Source organism: Felis catus, chromosome D3 (genome assembly GCF_018350175.1).
Source record: "Felis catus isolate Fca126 chromosome D3, F.catus_Fca126_mat1.0, whole genome shotgun sequence".
NCBI lineage: Eukaryota > Metazoa > Chordata > Mammalia > Carnivora > Felidae > Felis > Felis catus.
This window is the reverse complement of record NC_058379.1, coordinates 35,178,942-35,195,466: the sequence shown is the minus strand read 5'-3', so window position 1 is coordinate 35,195,466 and position 16,525 is coordinate 35,178,942. Positions and strand designations below refer to the sequence as shown.

The 16,525-nt window shown below is 34.3% G+C and overlaps 1 protein-coding gene across 6 annotated transcripts in view; it reads left to right on the top strand.

The window, feature by feature from the left end:
* The window catches only part of ANKRD12 (ankyrin repeat domain 12), a 128,586-nt gene that overhangs the window by 87,118 nt on the left and 24,943 nt on the right, over window positions 1–16,525 (top strand). The window contains exon 2 of one of the 6 annotated variants that reach the window (XM_023241753.2): window positions 549–628. The exons of the other annotated variants lie outside the window; for them this stretch is intronic. Coding sequence (XP_023097521.2) covers window positions 565–628 — 64 coding nt within the window. The 5' untranslated portion in view covers window positions 549–564. The remainder of the gene's footprint in view (window positions 1–548; window positions 629–16,525) is intronic. 6 annotated transcript variants of the gene reach the window in all.

Below are 16,525 nucleotides of genomic sequence, written 5' to 3'. Positions count from 1 at the left end.
CTAATAAACTCCTCTGTCTCCTTTTCCTTCAGTTTTTCAAGCACCTGTTCTTGAACATTGATTATGTGTCAGGTATTATTTAAGTACTAGGGATACAGCTGATTAAGAAAATGAAGATGCTAACGTAATCATCCACTAACCTCTGTCAGTTTCTACTTCTAAAATATTTGTAAATCCATCTACCAGTTATAAGCTGCAAGTCATTTGTGCTGTGTGAGATCAGGGCTATAACAGTTAAAATTACCTTGGCTTTCATAAGAAAGTAAGAAAATAAGATTTGAAAAAGAGAAAATTTGTATATGGTATGTTAATTTTCCCATTTATTATGGCTATGAACTCTGTAACTCTGGTCTCTTCAGAAAACAGTGGCTGTGAAGAGCAGCTTTTATTATAAAACTTGCTATTAGAAAACAGATTGCCTGTGGAAGAGGGGAGGGATCATATCTGAACTTATACGTTTAATTAGAGTGAAACACATCTGCAAGAGCCTTTTTTGATTTTCACTGATATTGTTTCATGTGTTCATCAACTATGTATTGATTTTTCAGAATATTTATTTTCCACATGGTGAATGTGCCTGAATTATTGCTTGATCAAAGTCCCTCAAGGAATGATGCAAAAATCATCAGTAAGTATCATACAAAAATTTTGGAGTTGCTGAAAAAGACTGATGAAAATACCCACTTTGTTTATTTTACATGAGGTCCTTGTTAGACTTAACTTTATCAAACTTCATCCAATCTAAATTTAGAATGTATTACTATCTAATCAAGAATAACTGCCCATAGATGTTTGTATGTATATAGCCTGATAGCATCATTACCCATCTGGTATATCACATCATCCATGTGACAGATACACTTTAAGAGTTGCAAAGTTAGATAATATAACCAAGACGCTGGATTTTAGAACTTAATAAATTTGGAGGAAATAGTATTAAATATGTAACATTTAAAATATGGCTTATTCCATTAAGCATTGTGCTTTATGCCAGTGCTACTCAAGTCAAGGTTGCTGTTCCACAAACTGTTACTGGTCCTCAAGATAAGGAGCTTGTGCCAGAATGTAAATCAACACATTGCTTCCCGTTATCAGGAAGGATGAAAGGCTATGAGTAAATATCAGCTGAATTAAACAGTGTGCTAGTGACATAAAATTGATTTCCAGTTTTGGTGCAGGCTCCTTATTTCTCCACAGATTAGTAATAATTTGCAGACTAGCCTCAGTCCAGAGACTACACTGAGTAGTAGCTCTCCTAAGTCATGCATATCAAACATTTATAATATTGCAGGAATACATGTCTTGGTTAGTATAGCTTATTTGTATACAAATGTGTGGCACTTTTAAATTTGCATAATTCTTTAGTCTTTTTCCCCCCTAATTTCTGCCCTTTCCCCACAGTCTTATTCCACATTACCTTCCTGCACAGAAATTCTATCTAATAATGGTGTTTGCTACAAGTAATTGCTTCTTGCTGCTCTGCTGAGGACTCAGTCATATTATTCAGAGTCATGTCACACTCATGAAACATAATTATGGTAATGGAGAAGTGGGTAACTCTGTGTCACACAGTGCCCCCCCCCCCATACTTTCTGGCATTCATTAATTGCCAAAGTAGAAATTCTGTTACAGATTTACAGATACTAATTTTATTACTTAAACAGAGTGACCAGTGAACAAAGTTGAAAATGCCAGTCATTGTCAAAAAAGGCATTCACCTTTTTCTTATGTTACTTCAACCACCAGAAATCTGGCCTTGTTTATAGAGCAGCTGCTATAAACTTTCCTCACTTGCGTACTTCACCTTAAGCAAGGAGATACTCCATCATAATAAATAGATGAGCTACTCTTAGCATCTGCTGTAAAAACAGATCAGGAAACTTTTAAAAAGACAGTGATATATTGTTACCCACTGGTGTTTACTGAGTACATTTCTGTGTCATAAAATACACAAAATGACCAGTATTTTTAAAGAGCCTTATTTTCTTAATGTTAAAATATTAAATTGTAACTATTCTAAATATATTGTCATACTTTGTGAAACTTATTTCCTCAGTTTTATATTTCAGGAGCTATGAAAATATGACTGGTTGATACATGCACATACGGAATTATAACAGTAAATCAATAGATCAAAAAAACAATTATTTAAGTCCAGATATACCAGAAATTTTTATTAAATGGATCATGTGATGTTAACAGTTTAACCATAAGTAGGAAGAAGCATCACCTTAGGAAGTTTTAAAGCAAACCTTTTAACCTTAGAAGTATGAAGATATCTATAGGAAGAAATTACATAAGATGTTTTTAGAGTGTTAAACTATATCATCAGCATACTTGATCATTATAGGAGTTTAGACTTGATCAAGCATTTTGTAGGATAAAGGAATTTGCATGTTATATACCTAAAATTAAAGATTCTCCCTTTTAAGATGTAAAGAATATTTTATCTTCTTGCTTTCCAAATGGCATTTTTAAATCACTTCCAGAATATATGTTAGGAAGTGAGTTAGGCCAGGTGTGGAAAATTATAATCCATTTATAACCCAAGAACCTTATTTCGTTTAATTAGGACTGTTAGCAAACTCTCACATTAAATCCACTTCTGAACTGGTGGAGTGGCAGCAAGCACAGTGGTGGGTGTTCAGCACCCTTTCTGTCTCACCTATCCCTGTAGTACCAGTGCTTGGCAGAAATGAAAAGTCCAGTTAGGTAACTGTTATGTACAGAGGATTGAGAATACAGCATGATAGGCAGTGAGATATTCTTTGATTTCATGACCAACCAGACGAAATTCCATAGTGTTTTGCATAGTGTTTTTGCATGCTCTGCTTTTTCTCCTCTGCTTTGTGACATATATGGTACACTTGACACACAGAATTCTGAATTGTAATTTTTCAGACCTTCTTCTAAATATCACCAGCTGCTTCTATCTGAATCTCAAACAAAACCACTACAGTTCTCTTAGTTGAAAATCAATACAGATTTTACCATGTGTTTTTTTATGGATTAATTATATCAACCTAATACCAAAGCTTAAGAATATTTAATTCTACATGGAGTGTTTTTTAAAGAAAAATATGTATGTTAAAGTTTGTTAAGTGGAGAAAAAGGAAACAAAATTACTAAATTACCATTTACTGTAGGTGTTCATTTTTAGCAGTGTCTATACGAATTACACACTTCTATATTTTTTGCTTGTTCGTATATCAGAAAAATAAATGGAAAATTGTGGTTGCAGTTGAGACGTTCTTTGGATGTCTGCAAATGAATACATTATAAGTCTTTAAATTTTATGTTACATAAAATAGCCTATTAATATCTCTCTTTGAAGTTTATATAACCAAGAAATTTTAATTGTATATGCCCAAAATATGTAAGATTATTTTTTATAAATACCAAAATAGTAGGTTTCTTTGTTAATAATGTTAGTTTAATGGTTTTTATCACAAACTGAATTTCTACCAGTACCTAGCAACTTAAAGTGAGTCTGTCACATAATTATAATAGTTGAGATATTGCTGAATATGCAAGACTAAAACTCTCTGAAGGGTACATTTGGGCAGAACCCTTAAAGACCTTTGACTTTTAAAAATTATTTATTATATATAAAAAATTATTATATATGCATACATTGAATGAGTTCAGCCTTAGCTGTATTATTCTGTCTGCAGAAAAGTGTTTTATCTAGTCATGATTAAAAGGACCTCCATGTAATATATATATATGTATATATATATATTTGTTATGGAATTAGTGGAGACTGGGTGATTTTGTCAGTTTCCTTTAGTGACATCAAAATTTTTGTAGTGATACTAGTCCTATTTTCAGAGGGGAAATTTTTTTATTTATTTATACTTTATAGAATTAGTTTATCTGTTTTACTGACATTTTAGTAGAAAGGCAATGTGTAACTATGACTAATTGAGGGAGTATACAGAATATTGTGGTACTTGATTTTACTTCCTATGTAGATTTTGCTTTTAGACTTAGTATTTTCAACTGTTGATTATATTCTCTTCCTTCCCCAGCTCACCCCTAAACTCTTGACTATAGTTCTCTTACCTGCATCTATTATTATAGAAATACAGTGAAAATATGTCCTTGTATGGCATACTTACTTCCAAATAGATGTATGACTGCTTTTCTTCCAGAAAGCAGAATTTAAATACCTAAACTTAGGAGAACTGTGGCTTAGAAGTGGAGATTTAGAAGAGTCTATATAAAATTACCTGATGGGTTTTTTCCCCCCTGTCTCTGAGCTACATTTCTCAGTCAATTTAAGGATATAAAAGCTGTAATGATTTGTTTCCTAAAATGCAAGTAAATTTTTTTAGTGTTACTTCTTTGGCTAGGTAATATAAGTAAGTTCTACAATTAGTCCTTAAATATATTAGTTGTGAGTAGTGAACTATTACAGAGCAAAGGAACAACTCAGAATATACATAAGAGAGGCCTGCAGCATTTGTGAAGTACTCTTCCTCTCAAGCCGCAGAGAGTCTCTGAAACTACAATTAGTTTATTCAGGAAACAGTCTCAGCGGAAGACTGAGATTAGAGAGAGCCACAGATCAATGCAAAGGCCTCTCAGAGGAGAGGCCTGTTGTAGTGATTTACCACAAAACTGCTGAAGAAATGAGTTTTTCCTTTTATCAGTACAACAAGAAATCCAGAGATTTAAGGAAAAGGAAAATCAAGTGAATGAAAGACAAGAAGGGCCAAGATGAACAAGCAGGACTATTGACCTTGGAGAATATAAATAATACAGCAAACAGAAGGATAAGTTGTTCTCAGTATTCTTGGAGATCCTTGGAAGGCAGTCTACTAAAAGCCTGCTGTGAAAAAGTAGACCTGGAAAGTCCTCGGAATTCAAAATATTTATCATAACTGAAAGTAAATATTCTATACACTCTAAAGAACAGACTGGACCTTGCTGAAGATCTTGAGATCAAAGAGAAGAGCAACATATAAAACATTAAACAAAAGACATTGGAAATACGCGAAAAATGGTAAAAACAGACAAAAATATACCCAGGATAATACAGTAGTCATCTTACAAAAAAGAGCAAATGTTGAGAAGAAAATAACTTCAAGGATAAAATTCTTTTTAATTCTATAAGCTCCCAGTATCACAGGGAAACATGTTACCTACAAAGGAGAGACTGGCATCAGACTTCTCAAATATGTTTTAGAAGACAGGTGGAGCTGTAGTTACAGCATTCTGTGAAATATTATTTTGAACCTAGAATTCCGTTCCCAACCAACTATCACTCAAGTGTCAGGGCTTTCTTTCTCTGGAAAAGTTCCTCACATATATATATATTACTCTTCAGTGACACAAAACACAAGTCTAAAAGGAAGATATAAAAACTAACTCAGGATTTTGGTGAAAAATTCCAGAGTGACAACAATGAGCAGTTGGCATATGTTTTAACAAAATGTCAGCTTTATGAGGAATGTTATTAAGAAAAGAGAAAGTAGGTAACAATACACATAATGTCTAAATTAGATGGAGAGCTTGCTGTGTCTGGTATTGATGTGAAGGCATATTGTCTGAGCTGATGAACAAGAAAAAAAGTGAAAACTCCAGGAAAAATAAAACATATGAATAATTCATGGCCTAATTAAAAAGCAAGCCAAATGTGACATGATTTTTGGGTTGCTCATGGAGCAAAAGCATGCTTTCTGAAATGACAGTAGAAGGTCTCTCTTGGTCAGATGATTTAGAAGAGCCAAGAGAAAAGACCCGAAGTTCAGAAATTCTGTCACTTTATTATTTCTAAGTTAGTTAAATTCAAATAAGGCATATGTAATACTTTAAAGAAGTTATGAAGAATGATTCTCTTGGGTGGTGGGATTATTTTATTGGTAGTTTTTCTTTACCCAACTCTGTATTTCTCTGGCTTTCTGTCATGAACTGTTTTACTTTTATAATAAAAGAACAATAAAATGCTACTTGAAAATAAATGAAAACAATTTTTATAAAAAAGATTACCAAAGTAGTATAGCTTAGGGGGCGCGCCTGGGTGACTCCATCCGTTAAGCCTCCAACTCTTGATTTCAGCTCCGATCATGATCTCATGGTTTGTGGGATCAAGTCCTGCATTGGACTCCATGCTGATAGCGCTGAGCCTATTTGGGATATTCTCTCTCTGTCTCTCTCAAAATAAATAACCTTAAAAAAAAAAGAAGTACAGCTTAGGACTTTTCTGCACTAACCCATCTCTGAATAAAAAATAACATGTATAAGCAAACACCATTCTAAATGTAAAGGGTTTTTTTGTTTGTTTTTGTTGGGTTTTTTTTTTTTTAAGAAAGTATTCCTATGTCTAAAGAATACTTAGTTCTAGTTAAATATATTACACACATGCAGCTTTCAACATTGTAGAGATTTTGGTAATGGAAATCAAGTCATAAAACATTTTTTTCCACTCTTTTTGAAATGGCTGTTCAATAATAAAAGCTCAGATTTACTACTCCATACTATCTAGGTTTGATCCTTGAATCTCTAATTGTCAGCAAGTTTAGTTAACCTGGATGTACTAAGTTTCACATCTGTAAAATAAAGACTACAGCACAAACGGTATGAAGATGTGGTAAATAAAAGTTAAATAAATGAATATATGAGTGTGCATAGAATATCAACTGGCACAGAGTTAAGCACTTGATAAATACTAGCTTTGAAACTAGTGAAAATCTAAAATAAGGTTATCACATTACACATGTCCAATTGTTTAAAATTAAGTATTGAGAACCATATTTATATAATACTGCAGCCTTGTAATCTTCAAATTGAAAATGTCATTTGTGAGGTGCCCAGTTGGTTCAGTCAGTAGAGCATGCAACTCTTGATCTCAGGGTTGTAAGTTCGAGCCCCATGTTTGATGTAGAGATCACTTAAAAATAAAATCTTCAGGAAAAATACAAAAGAACATTTAAAAAAATAAAATGTCATTTGTATTTACCATTATAAAGATGGGAAATCTAATCAAGTTTAGTCATTTAAGATTTAGTCATTTAAGGTAGTCACAGCATGGCTGCTTTTCCTTTGTTTTTTATGTCTAGCTTTGTTGAGATGAAATAGATGTATAACATTGTGTAAGATTACGGTGTACCACTTAGTGATTTGATATATATGTATATTGCAGAATAATTACCACAATAAGGTTAGATGACACATCCATGGCCTCACCTAGTTACAATTTTGTGTGTGTGGTGAGAACTTCTAAAATCTACTTTCAGCAACTTTGAAATACACAATACAGTATTAACTGTATTCACCATGCTATGAATTATGTCCTCAGAACTTACTCATCTGATAACTGAAGTTTGTACCCTTTGACTATCTTCACCCATTTTCCCTATTCCCTGACTTTTTTTCCTTTATAAATTGGATTAATAGTCATGAATGAGGTATTTTGAATCTCTTATTTCATGTATTTATGGAATATATAAATCCAGATACTGCATATCTAAGATGGGAATATTTCAAACTCAGGCAAAGAATAGATAGCAAGTTCATGTTTGAAATTCAACTTTAACCTCAGGTGGGTATGTTTAACAGCATTATGTTTTAATTCAAATCATTTTCCATATAAATTAACAATAAATCTCATTTAATATAATGTTTTATTGTAGAGCCTAGGGTTTTGTAGCAGAGTTGTTTTCTTGGTATACTTAATCGTGAAATCTAGAAGTAGAAGGTATTCATATGAATTTTTAGAGATTATGGCATGATTATACTGGGTTGTTTGTATAGTGCATCTTGACTGTATTTAAAGTTTTTTTATATACTCAGAAGTGACAGCATGGTGGTTGTACCAGTATTAAAGTCAGAGAAACTTGGGTTTGAAGACCTAGCTCTGCCACTTATTAGCTGTAGGGTCATGGATAAATTTGTTATTAACATTATTATGTAGTATCCTAGACCCATAAGGTGGATACAGAAATGAGACATTTTATAGACTTGCATAAATATGGTATTCATTTTAAGCTTTCTCCATGGATTATTTTCAACAAAAAGTTCTCATCTACTTATTAAGTTGTAGAAGAAACTTTTTTTTTTTTAATTTTTTTTTTTTTTTTCTCCAACGTTTTTATTTATTTTTGGGACAGAGAGAGACAGAGCATGAATGGGGGAGGGGCAGAGAGAGAGGGAGACACAGAATCGGAAACAGGCTCCAGGCTCTGAGCCATCAGCCCAGAGCCTGACGCGGGGCTCGAACTCACGGACCGCGAGATCGTGACCTGGCTGAAGTCGGACGCTTAACCGACTGTGCCACCCAGGCGCCCCTAAGAAACTTTTTTTTTTAATCAACCTGTAAGGGCATTAAATTGATTAGCAAATGAAACAGTTTATATAATTGTGTCCACCCCTCCATCCCTGTTCCATTTTCCCCTTCTTTGGGGAATACCAAAAAAAAAATATTTTACATAAGGGGTTGTCAATTATGACTAGTACTTTTATGTTTAAAAATATAAATACCACCAGACGCTAATACAAGAAAGTTGTTTCTTGGTACCCTCTGTTTTTTATTTCCCCTCACTGCTTCCACCTGCCCCTCCTCTTTGCCCCAGAAGTCTGTGTCTGCATATGTCCATTTTTTACCTGAAAAACTGGTGGTTTCCATTGCCCTAATTCTAACGGACCACATACCTCTGCTGTAACCCTGTAATAAGTGCAGTAAGTGCCTGGAGTCAGCTTGAATCTTTCTGTCTTCAGTTTTCTGATACTAAGTTAAACAAATATGAAAAGCTATGGGATTTAATTTCGGCTTTTCAAGTTAACGTGCAGTTTATTGAATTTGGCATGTTAAGTGTACATTATTACTTAATTGCTTTTTAATTTAATGATACATTTTTCTCTCTTTAAGCAGTGAGTTAATATTTATCACGTGTATGGTGTGTGCCAGGATATACCAGGCACATATGTAAATTTAATACAGTAGCCCTGTGAGTTAATCCCTGATTATAGATTACTGACCCATTAGGTGGCAGAGCAAAGGTCCAAACCTAGAGCTAAACACAGACCTCATGTACTTTTCCATTCTGTCATGCCGATTGTCATTGGGTGTGAAAACTTCAGAGTCTGATGATCCTAATGTATTATATGCTGTAGCATAAAATCACAATATGAATTTAGTGTATGTTTATTTCACTTAATGGTGTTACAGTATGTGCTGTGGCCAGACTCAACGTTCGTTATGTTTGAGTGTGGCACCTTCTCTTGCCAAAAAGGGTTCTGAAAATGAACATAGCTGGTGTTTTTTGGGTCTTGCTATAGAGTCTACCATTCACTAATTAAAAATCTTTAATGAAAGTTTACATTTTCATATATAACATTTTCCTGAAAATTTGCTTACGTGTTAACCTGATTTTATACTCAAAAAGTAAGAAAATTATTTTTTTTAATTCTTTAGTATATGTGTTTAGAGTTTTTTTGTCCTATATATTGCATAACATTTTTGTTTTAAAAAACATTTTTAAATAGATTGTAATATAATTATAAGCAAATTAGTGATTTTACCTTTATCATCAAACTTTTCATATATTGCAAGAGTAGAAAGAATACTATTATGAGCCCATAGATATTTATTACCCAGTTTTACTAATTACCACCTTCAGGCTAATCTTGTTTTTCTCTCTCCATTCTTCCATACTCCATCATTTTGAAGTCAATTCACTGGCAAGTGTTTTAGTAGGTATCTATAAAAGGGTAGGAATTTTTTTTTTTTTTACTTTATACATAACCATAATATCATTGACATACCTAAGTTAACTAAATGTTTTTACTAGTAAATATACAGCTACTGTCCTAAGTTGTGATTGCCTCATAAAATCAAAAGATTTTTTCTTTAATTTTTTTAGTCAGAATCCAGAGTCTATATATATTGCAAACAGAGTCCACATATTGCTAATTGGGTGATATGTCCAAGTATCTTCTAATTTTATAAATATCTTTTTTTTTTAATGTTTGTTTATTTTTGAGAGAGAGACCACCAGTGGTGGAGGGGCAGAGAGAGAAGGGAGACACAGAATCTGAAACAGGCTCCAGGCTCTGAGCTGTCAGCACAGAGCCCGATGCAGGGCTGGAATCCACGAACTGCGAGATCATGACCTGAGCTCAAGTGGGATGCTTACCTGACTGAGCCACCCAGCTGCCCCTCTCTTTCATTCTTATGTTCTTACAATTTTTGGTTGAAATAACCTGATGATTTGCTGGTAAATTTTCCCATAGTCTGGATTTTGCTCATTGCATCTCCATGATCTCACTTAAGGAATTATTTTTCCAAGTTGTCATCTTCAAATTTTCTTAGTTTACCTTCAGTGAGTATAATGGTAAACTGACTTTAATGTTGAGAAGGAAAAGTTGCTTGTGGGTATTACAAAGAAATTTTGCTGGGGCGCCTGGGTGGCGCAGTCGGTTAAGCGTCCGACTTCAGCCAGGTCACGATCTCGCGGTCCGTGAGTTCGAGCCCCGCGTCGGGCTCTGGGCTGATGGCTCGGAGCCTGGAGCCTGTTTCCGATTCTGTGTCTCCCTCTCTCTCTGCCCCTCCCCCGTTCATGCTCTGTCTCTCTCTGTCCCAAAAATAAATAAACGTTGGAAAAAAAAAAAAAAACAAATTTTGCTGAAGGTTGAGCAGATTATTTTAATGTTTCTGGTCAATTTTCTTAATTTTTGTCAAAACTGAAGTGAACATTAGGTTTCTTTTGAAACTAATTTCTAGAAGTATTGGCATAAACTCTTTATATAAATAAGTATTAAATATTTTACATGCTGATTTTGCCTGTAATTTTAAAATCTTATTTTCATCATTACTTTTCAAGATGTCAAGACACTGTACATGTATGTAGTACTTCATATGGGTTCTCTAATTTTCTTTTTCTTCACAGTTGAACAGTCTTCATTTCATTGAGCTTCTGAAGGAGGCTAAAGATTTTTCTACCTTATTACATCTGTTCAGTTTCCATCTTAACTGTGTTATTACCAGTATCAGCAATTTTTCAGTTTGCATAAAATACAAACATTATGTAGCTATATAAATTCTATATAAAAATGGTGCCATTGCTTAAAAATAAATTTCTGGCTGACTAAAAACGTTCAGCAACTGATGTACAAGAGCATGAGCTCAATATACGAAGATAGGCATGTTAGCACATAATGTGTGAAAATGCAGGCTTTGTCAAAGTTCAAGGTGGCTTGAAGCAAATCAAATAACAGAGCTGTACTCCACATGGCAGGTGATGTGGGAACTAAATGGCATGTGGATGAGATATTTGCCACCTCTTCAAATAGCTGAATTTAAAGGGGACATCAGCAGTGAATTACCCACATGGTAGTCAGTGGCGACATCATTTGCCACCTGGATACTGTACAAACTTGTAGAGTGGATAAATTTGTATTGTGTGTTTACATCCCTTTCTGCAGTCCTCCTGTTCTACCATACGCACCCCCACTTGATTTCTTGATGTCTCAATATGGTTCTAAAACATCCTATTTGTATTTATTCTACATTAACTAAGCGCCTACTATCTTCTAGCTATTACGTAAGTCCCTGAGTATAAGTCATGGACTTATATTTGAAGTATCTGTTGAATAATCTGGAAAACCAGCAGAAAATTACTGCTCCCTCGCTTAAGGTTACCTTCCCACAAATGACTCTCAAATCCCATAAATTGGCCTTTTTTTTTTTCTTCAGTAAGCACACTACCTTCCCTACTGTACTCCATCCCACAAATTTAAAATACAAAAATTTTTCATTCTCTGGGTGCTATAGATTTAGGCAGGTGCTGTTAATAAAATCATATATTTTGAAGGTTTACAGGAAGCTGAAACGTGTGTGCATGCATGTATTTAAGCACTTACTCATCTAGAATAGGTGGACTGCATTGAAGATATTGTGGGAAACAGAGATTAAAAATCACACCTTTGAGGTGAGTTCTCAAAGGATACATGAGAAGTTAAATTTATCTGCTTCCAAACCCCTTCAAGTAAACATGTAATCTCCATAAATACCAACTCAAACAGCCTCAAAACAAGTCCCCTACCCAATGCCCTCCCCGTAACAGATGACTACCCCAATCCCTTCCTATTTATAAATTCTCAAAGTGCTCCTCCCCGACTACTAATCTAAAATATCTTCTAGTTAAGTAGCTGGGAAATAATAAAGAGCAGCTGATTAGAACCCACATAAATATGCATGTAAATTTGGGGAAGAGTGAATAGTATACTGATGTGGCTAATGTGAATAGCAAGAAGAAAAGAGATGGGAGACAATGTAGAAATACGGTGAAGTCAGACAAGTATCCTGGGCTATATTCCTAAGAGTGAGGTAACTTTGGACAAGCTACTTCCTGGTTCATGCTCTGTTCACACGTCTCTGAAATAGGAATAGTAAATCCTGTTAGAGATAAATAGTAGTGTTTTACATTTTGAAAAGTTTCATACCACCATCTCTGGAATTTTTGTTTTATCCTAGAGAACCCTCAGATGATACGAGACCTAGTATGTTCCTATAATGTTGGCCACATTGTGGTTTAAGGTGAGAACTGATCTAGGCAAAAAATGATGAGAATCTAAGCTGGGACGGTGGTAGTGGGAATAGAAGATAGATTTAAGAGATGTCTAGAGATAGAAACTTTAAACAGTTATTTTGGAAGTTGAGGAATTGAGAGTGTTAAAAAAAACCTCTGAGGTTTCCAGTTGGAGTAAGTGGGTTGATTGGTATGCTCCAGAAGTGGGAAATAGTGGCTTAAAGCAGCAAGAGGAAACAGCTGTGAAAGAGGTAATGAGTTGAATATCTTCAATTTTGAGTTAGGATGATTGAAAGGTGTCCAAGAAGGTCCAAGTTAGGCAGCTAAAGCTCAAGAAAGTAGAGATATGGACTTGACTATAAGTTCAAGTTTAGGCTCATGGTGCATTTAGCTTTATGTCATCATCATCCACTCCCAGAATATATGTGACATTAGAATAGTTATATTTCCTAAAAGTTAATATAATCATAATTAAAACCATTTTAAAAGCCCAGCCTCTACTGAATGCCCTTTTAGGCTTGTGAGCTGTAATTGGTTTGTGAAATGCACACGGGTAGTTTTGCAGCGATTTTGAAAGAGGGATTTACTTGGGAATATTATCTCCCTGCATTGGTCACATGTGCTCTGTTTGCTGCCCCTTTTGGATACCATACAAGAAGAAATGGAAATAACATGATAGTCTCAGTAGGGAAAAAGTCAAGCCTAAGGATAATAGTGACCTCAAATAACGTTTAGCTGTTTCTGTAAATGTCACTAGTATTTGTTACAAATATCTAAAAGTACCTTGAGAAGTATAAGAGCAAATTTCAAATGTATTTAAGTGTTTTTAATCAATTAAACTTTATTTAGCCTTTTTTTATGAAGAAGAAAAATGCTATAGTGAAAAGCTTAATGTTTGAATAATTGCTTAACCTTTGTATTTCTCATTTGTCTTCCTAGTTACCCCAATAAAATTGTTTGAGTTGATAAACATTACATTTTTTTAAAGGAACTTTTGTCAGAAATAATTTGGTAAATGTTTTAAATACAAATCAAGTTACTGATTAAATAGATAATTGAAGACTGAAAGATTGGAACAAAATGGAAAATAACAGTATAATGATAGCCATGGCCATTTTGACTACAAGAATTTGAAGATTTGGAGTCCAGATGATTATCTTCACTGTAAGCGTTCATCTCCTAAGAAAGGCAAAACTTTTTTTTTTTTTTTAAAGTTACTACCGCACTATAATCACAAGACCAGCTTGCTCTATGTAAAGCAGATGGTTTAGGGTTGCTTAGGGAAGAGAAGAGATTTCAGCCTAGTCTGCAAGTGAAATGATGTCATGGAGGTACAAGTACCTTTGCTGAGATCAGACTCACCAGCTTCATGAGAGCAGCACAGCGTCACTGCCACCGGCTGCTGAGAACCAACCACCATATAGTGGAGCAAGCCCAATGGCCACATGCAACTCACCAACCAGAGCCAGGTTACGATCCTTCACTGGAGTAATTCCACTCTCTCATCATGGGCATTAATTAGTGTTAAGATAACTGACTCACTTTAAAGTTTACATCATTTCCTTTTTTTAAAAAGTAGTCGTCTTTGAAAAAGAACCATAGGAGAAAAGTAGCTGCATTGAGGAACGTTGCTTAATTACCTTTAGTTGATGAATCAGAAGCACAAATGATAACCCCAAGGTACACATGTATGTGTAATTCCCTTAAAGAATTTGCATTTAACCTTGGTAAAATGCAAATGGTAAGCACTATGAGATTATTATGTATAGTGCAATTTAAGTCAGGTATTAATATGCATAAAAAAATCGGGAAAAAATAGGCTGAAGAAATTATAAAGTGACATTGCACAGGAGGAAATGCAAACACGTGGCAAAATGAGCCACATCAGTAATTTTAAAAATAGTGATACTATTTTATATGTTAGTGAACTTCTAAAAAAATTTTTTTTCCAAAGAGAAAAGTAATACCTGTAATGCTAGGAATTGGGAAAACAAAAGTTTGAAGAAGAAAATAAAAATCATAATTCTTCTAGCACAAGTTTAGTAGAGATAACTTTTTCGATGGATTTCTCTTGTTTTTTCATACACACAAATTGATACATTGCTGTTTTCAAGTAACAACGTATACAAAAAATTTTTTTCTATGTTATTAGATATCTGTAATATCAAATAATTGGAAACAACCCAAATGTCCCCTCAGAAGAATCCGTTTAAATGGTTACAAATTAATTCAATGCAATATGCAGTCTTTAAAAATAGTAATGAAGAAAATTAAGTTTCAGAAGAAAATGTGATCTGTTCAGTGGAAAAAAGCCATATATAAAATGGTATACACGCTGTGATTGGATCTGCTTGTTTATGTTGTTTATGTCATAGTACTTTCCATGCCCTGAAATCCTACCTAAAATCCCTGTACATCTTTCATGCCTCAGCTTTGGGGCCACTTGTTTGAGAATCCTGCTTTCTTCCTTCTCTAGTTCTTCCAAGTGCACCCTTTCACTCTAGTATCCTTTGCCTTTTTAGCAGTTATCAAGTTGTGTAACTGTTAAAGAGGCAGGACTATCTTTTTCATCTTGTCACCCCCTAGCACCTTGAACACTATGTGCCTGGTGGAACAGAATAAACATTTATTAGAGACTGATTCTTGGTGTGAAACTGAGGGTTTGTGGGATTTACAAAGGAAAAAATCCTAATTTCCAATAAAGCTAATCATCTGATGAGAAATGTAAATAAGATAGTTATATATACCCGACACGGGGCCGGAACTCACTAAGCCGTGGGATTGAGACCTGGGCTGAAATCAAGATGCTTGGCTAACTGAGCCACCCAGGCGCCCCCAATATTAGTTCTTAGACATATTTGAAATAATTCTGTAGTTAATAGATTATTTTATGTTCTGATTTTTCTCACATAAAAATAATGTTTTTATGTTGCTTTAAAAAAAGGATAGTTACATGCAAACCATAACGAATTAAATCCATGAAAACTACACAGACTTAAGCCCTCAAGAACAAATTATAAAGCATTAACAATAGAAAATAACACCTGTTGTATAAGTACATATTCTTATAGTACCTTAAGACCAAAATAAACACTGCTCCCAAAATAGATGTTCCTTGAAACAGTTCTGTAGTTTGGTACTATGTATTGCAATATTGGTGGCTGGAAATGGAGAGCATTTTCAACATCTATACAGCTAGTTAGAATTCTAAAAATGTTCTTTTTTATACCATGTGTCAGTATAATCGTTTCATTTAGAATATTCTCACCTCATCTCCAAAACTAAGATTATGATCTCTCCAGAGCTCCTATACAGTGCTTCTGGAATTTGAATTTTTATGAGAAGGACATTTGGGAACTAGATCAATTTATATAGGAAGCTTAATGTATTAAATTCACAATTTTAATAAATATTTAGCAAAGGAAGTGTTTACAATTTTTAATCTTTTTTTTTTTTAAGTTTATTTTGAGGGAATGCATGTGAGTGAGAGAGGGGCAGAGAGAGGGAGAGAAAAGAGCAAGCAGACTCATATGAACTGTGAGATCATGACCTGAGCTGAAATGAAGAGTCATCTGACTCTTAACTGACTGAGTCAGCCAGGTGCCTAAATGTTATCTGTCGTTTTTTAGTAAGTTTGGTTTTCCCCCTTGGTTAGAGGCCACAGTTTTCTTTACTTTTAGTTAGGAGCCTGGGTTTTCTTTTCAGATAAAGGCCTATTGTATACAACATACATTTCAGCTAAGAAAAGATGCCCACCTAGGAAGAAGAAAAAATCTTTTTCTTACAAATGATACAATGAAATAGAATTTGGCAATGTTTTGGCTCTATTTATACAGCTTAGATTCAACTAAACTTTCATGTACTTAAAAATAATTGTAATGTTAAAAATAATGTAGAAATTGGGGCGCCTGGGTGGCTCAGTCAGTTCAGCACCCATCCACCTGTTGATCTCAGCTCAGGTTTTGATCTCAGGGTTGTGCATTTGGGCTCTG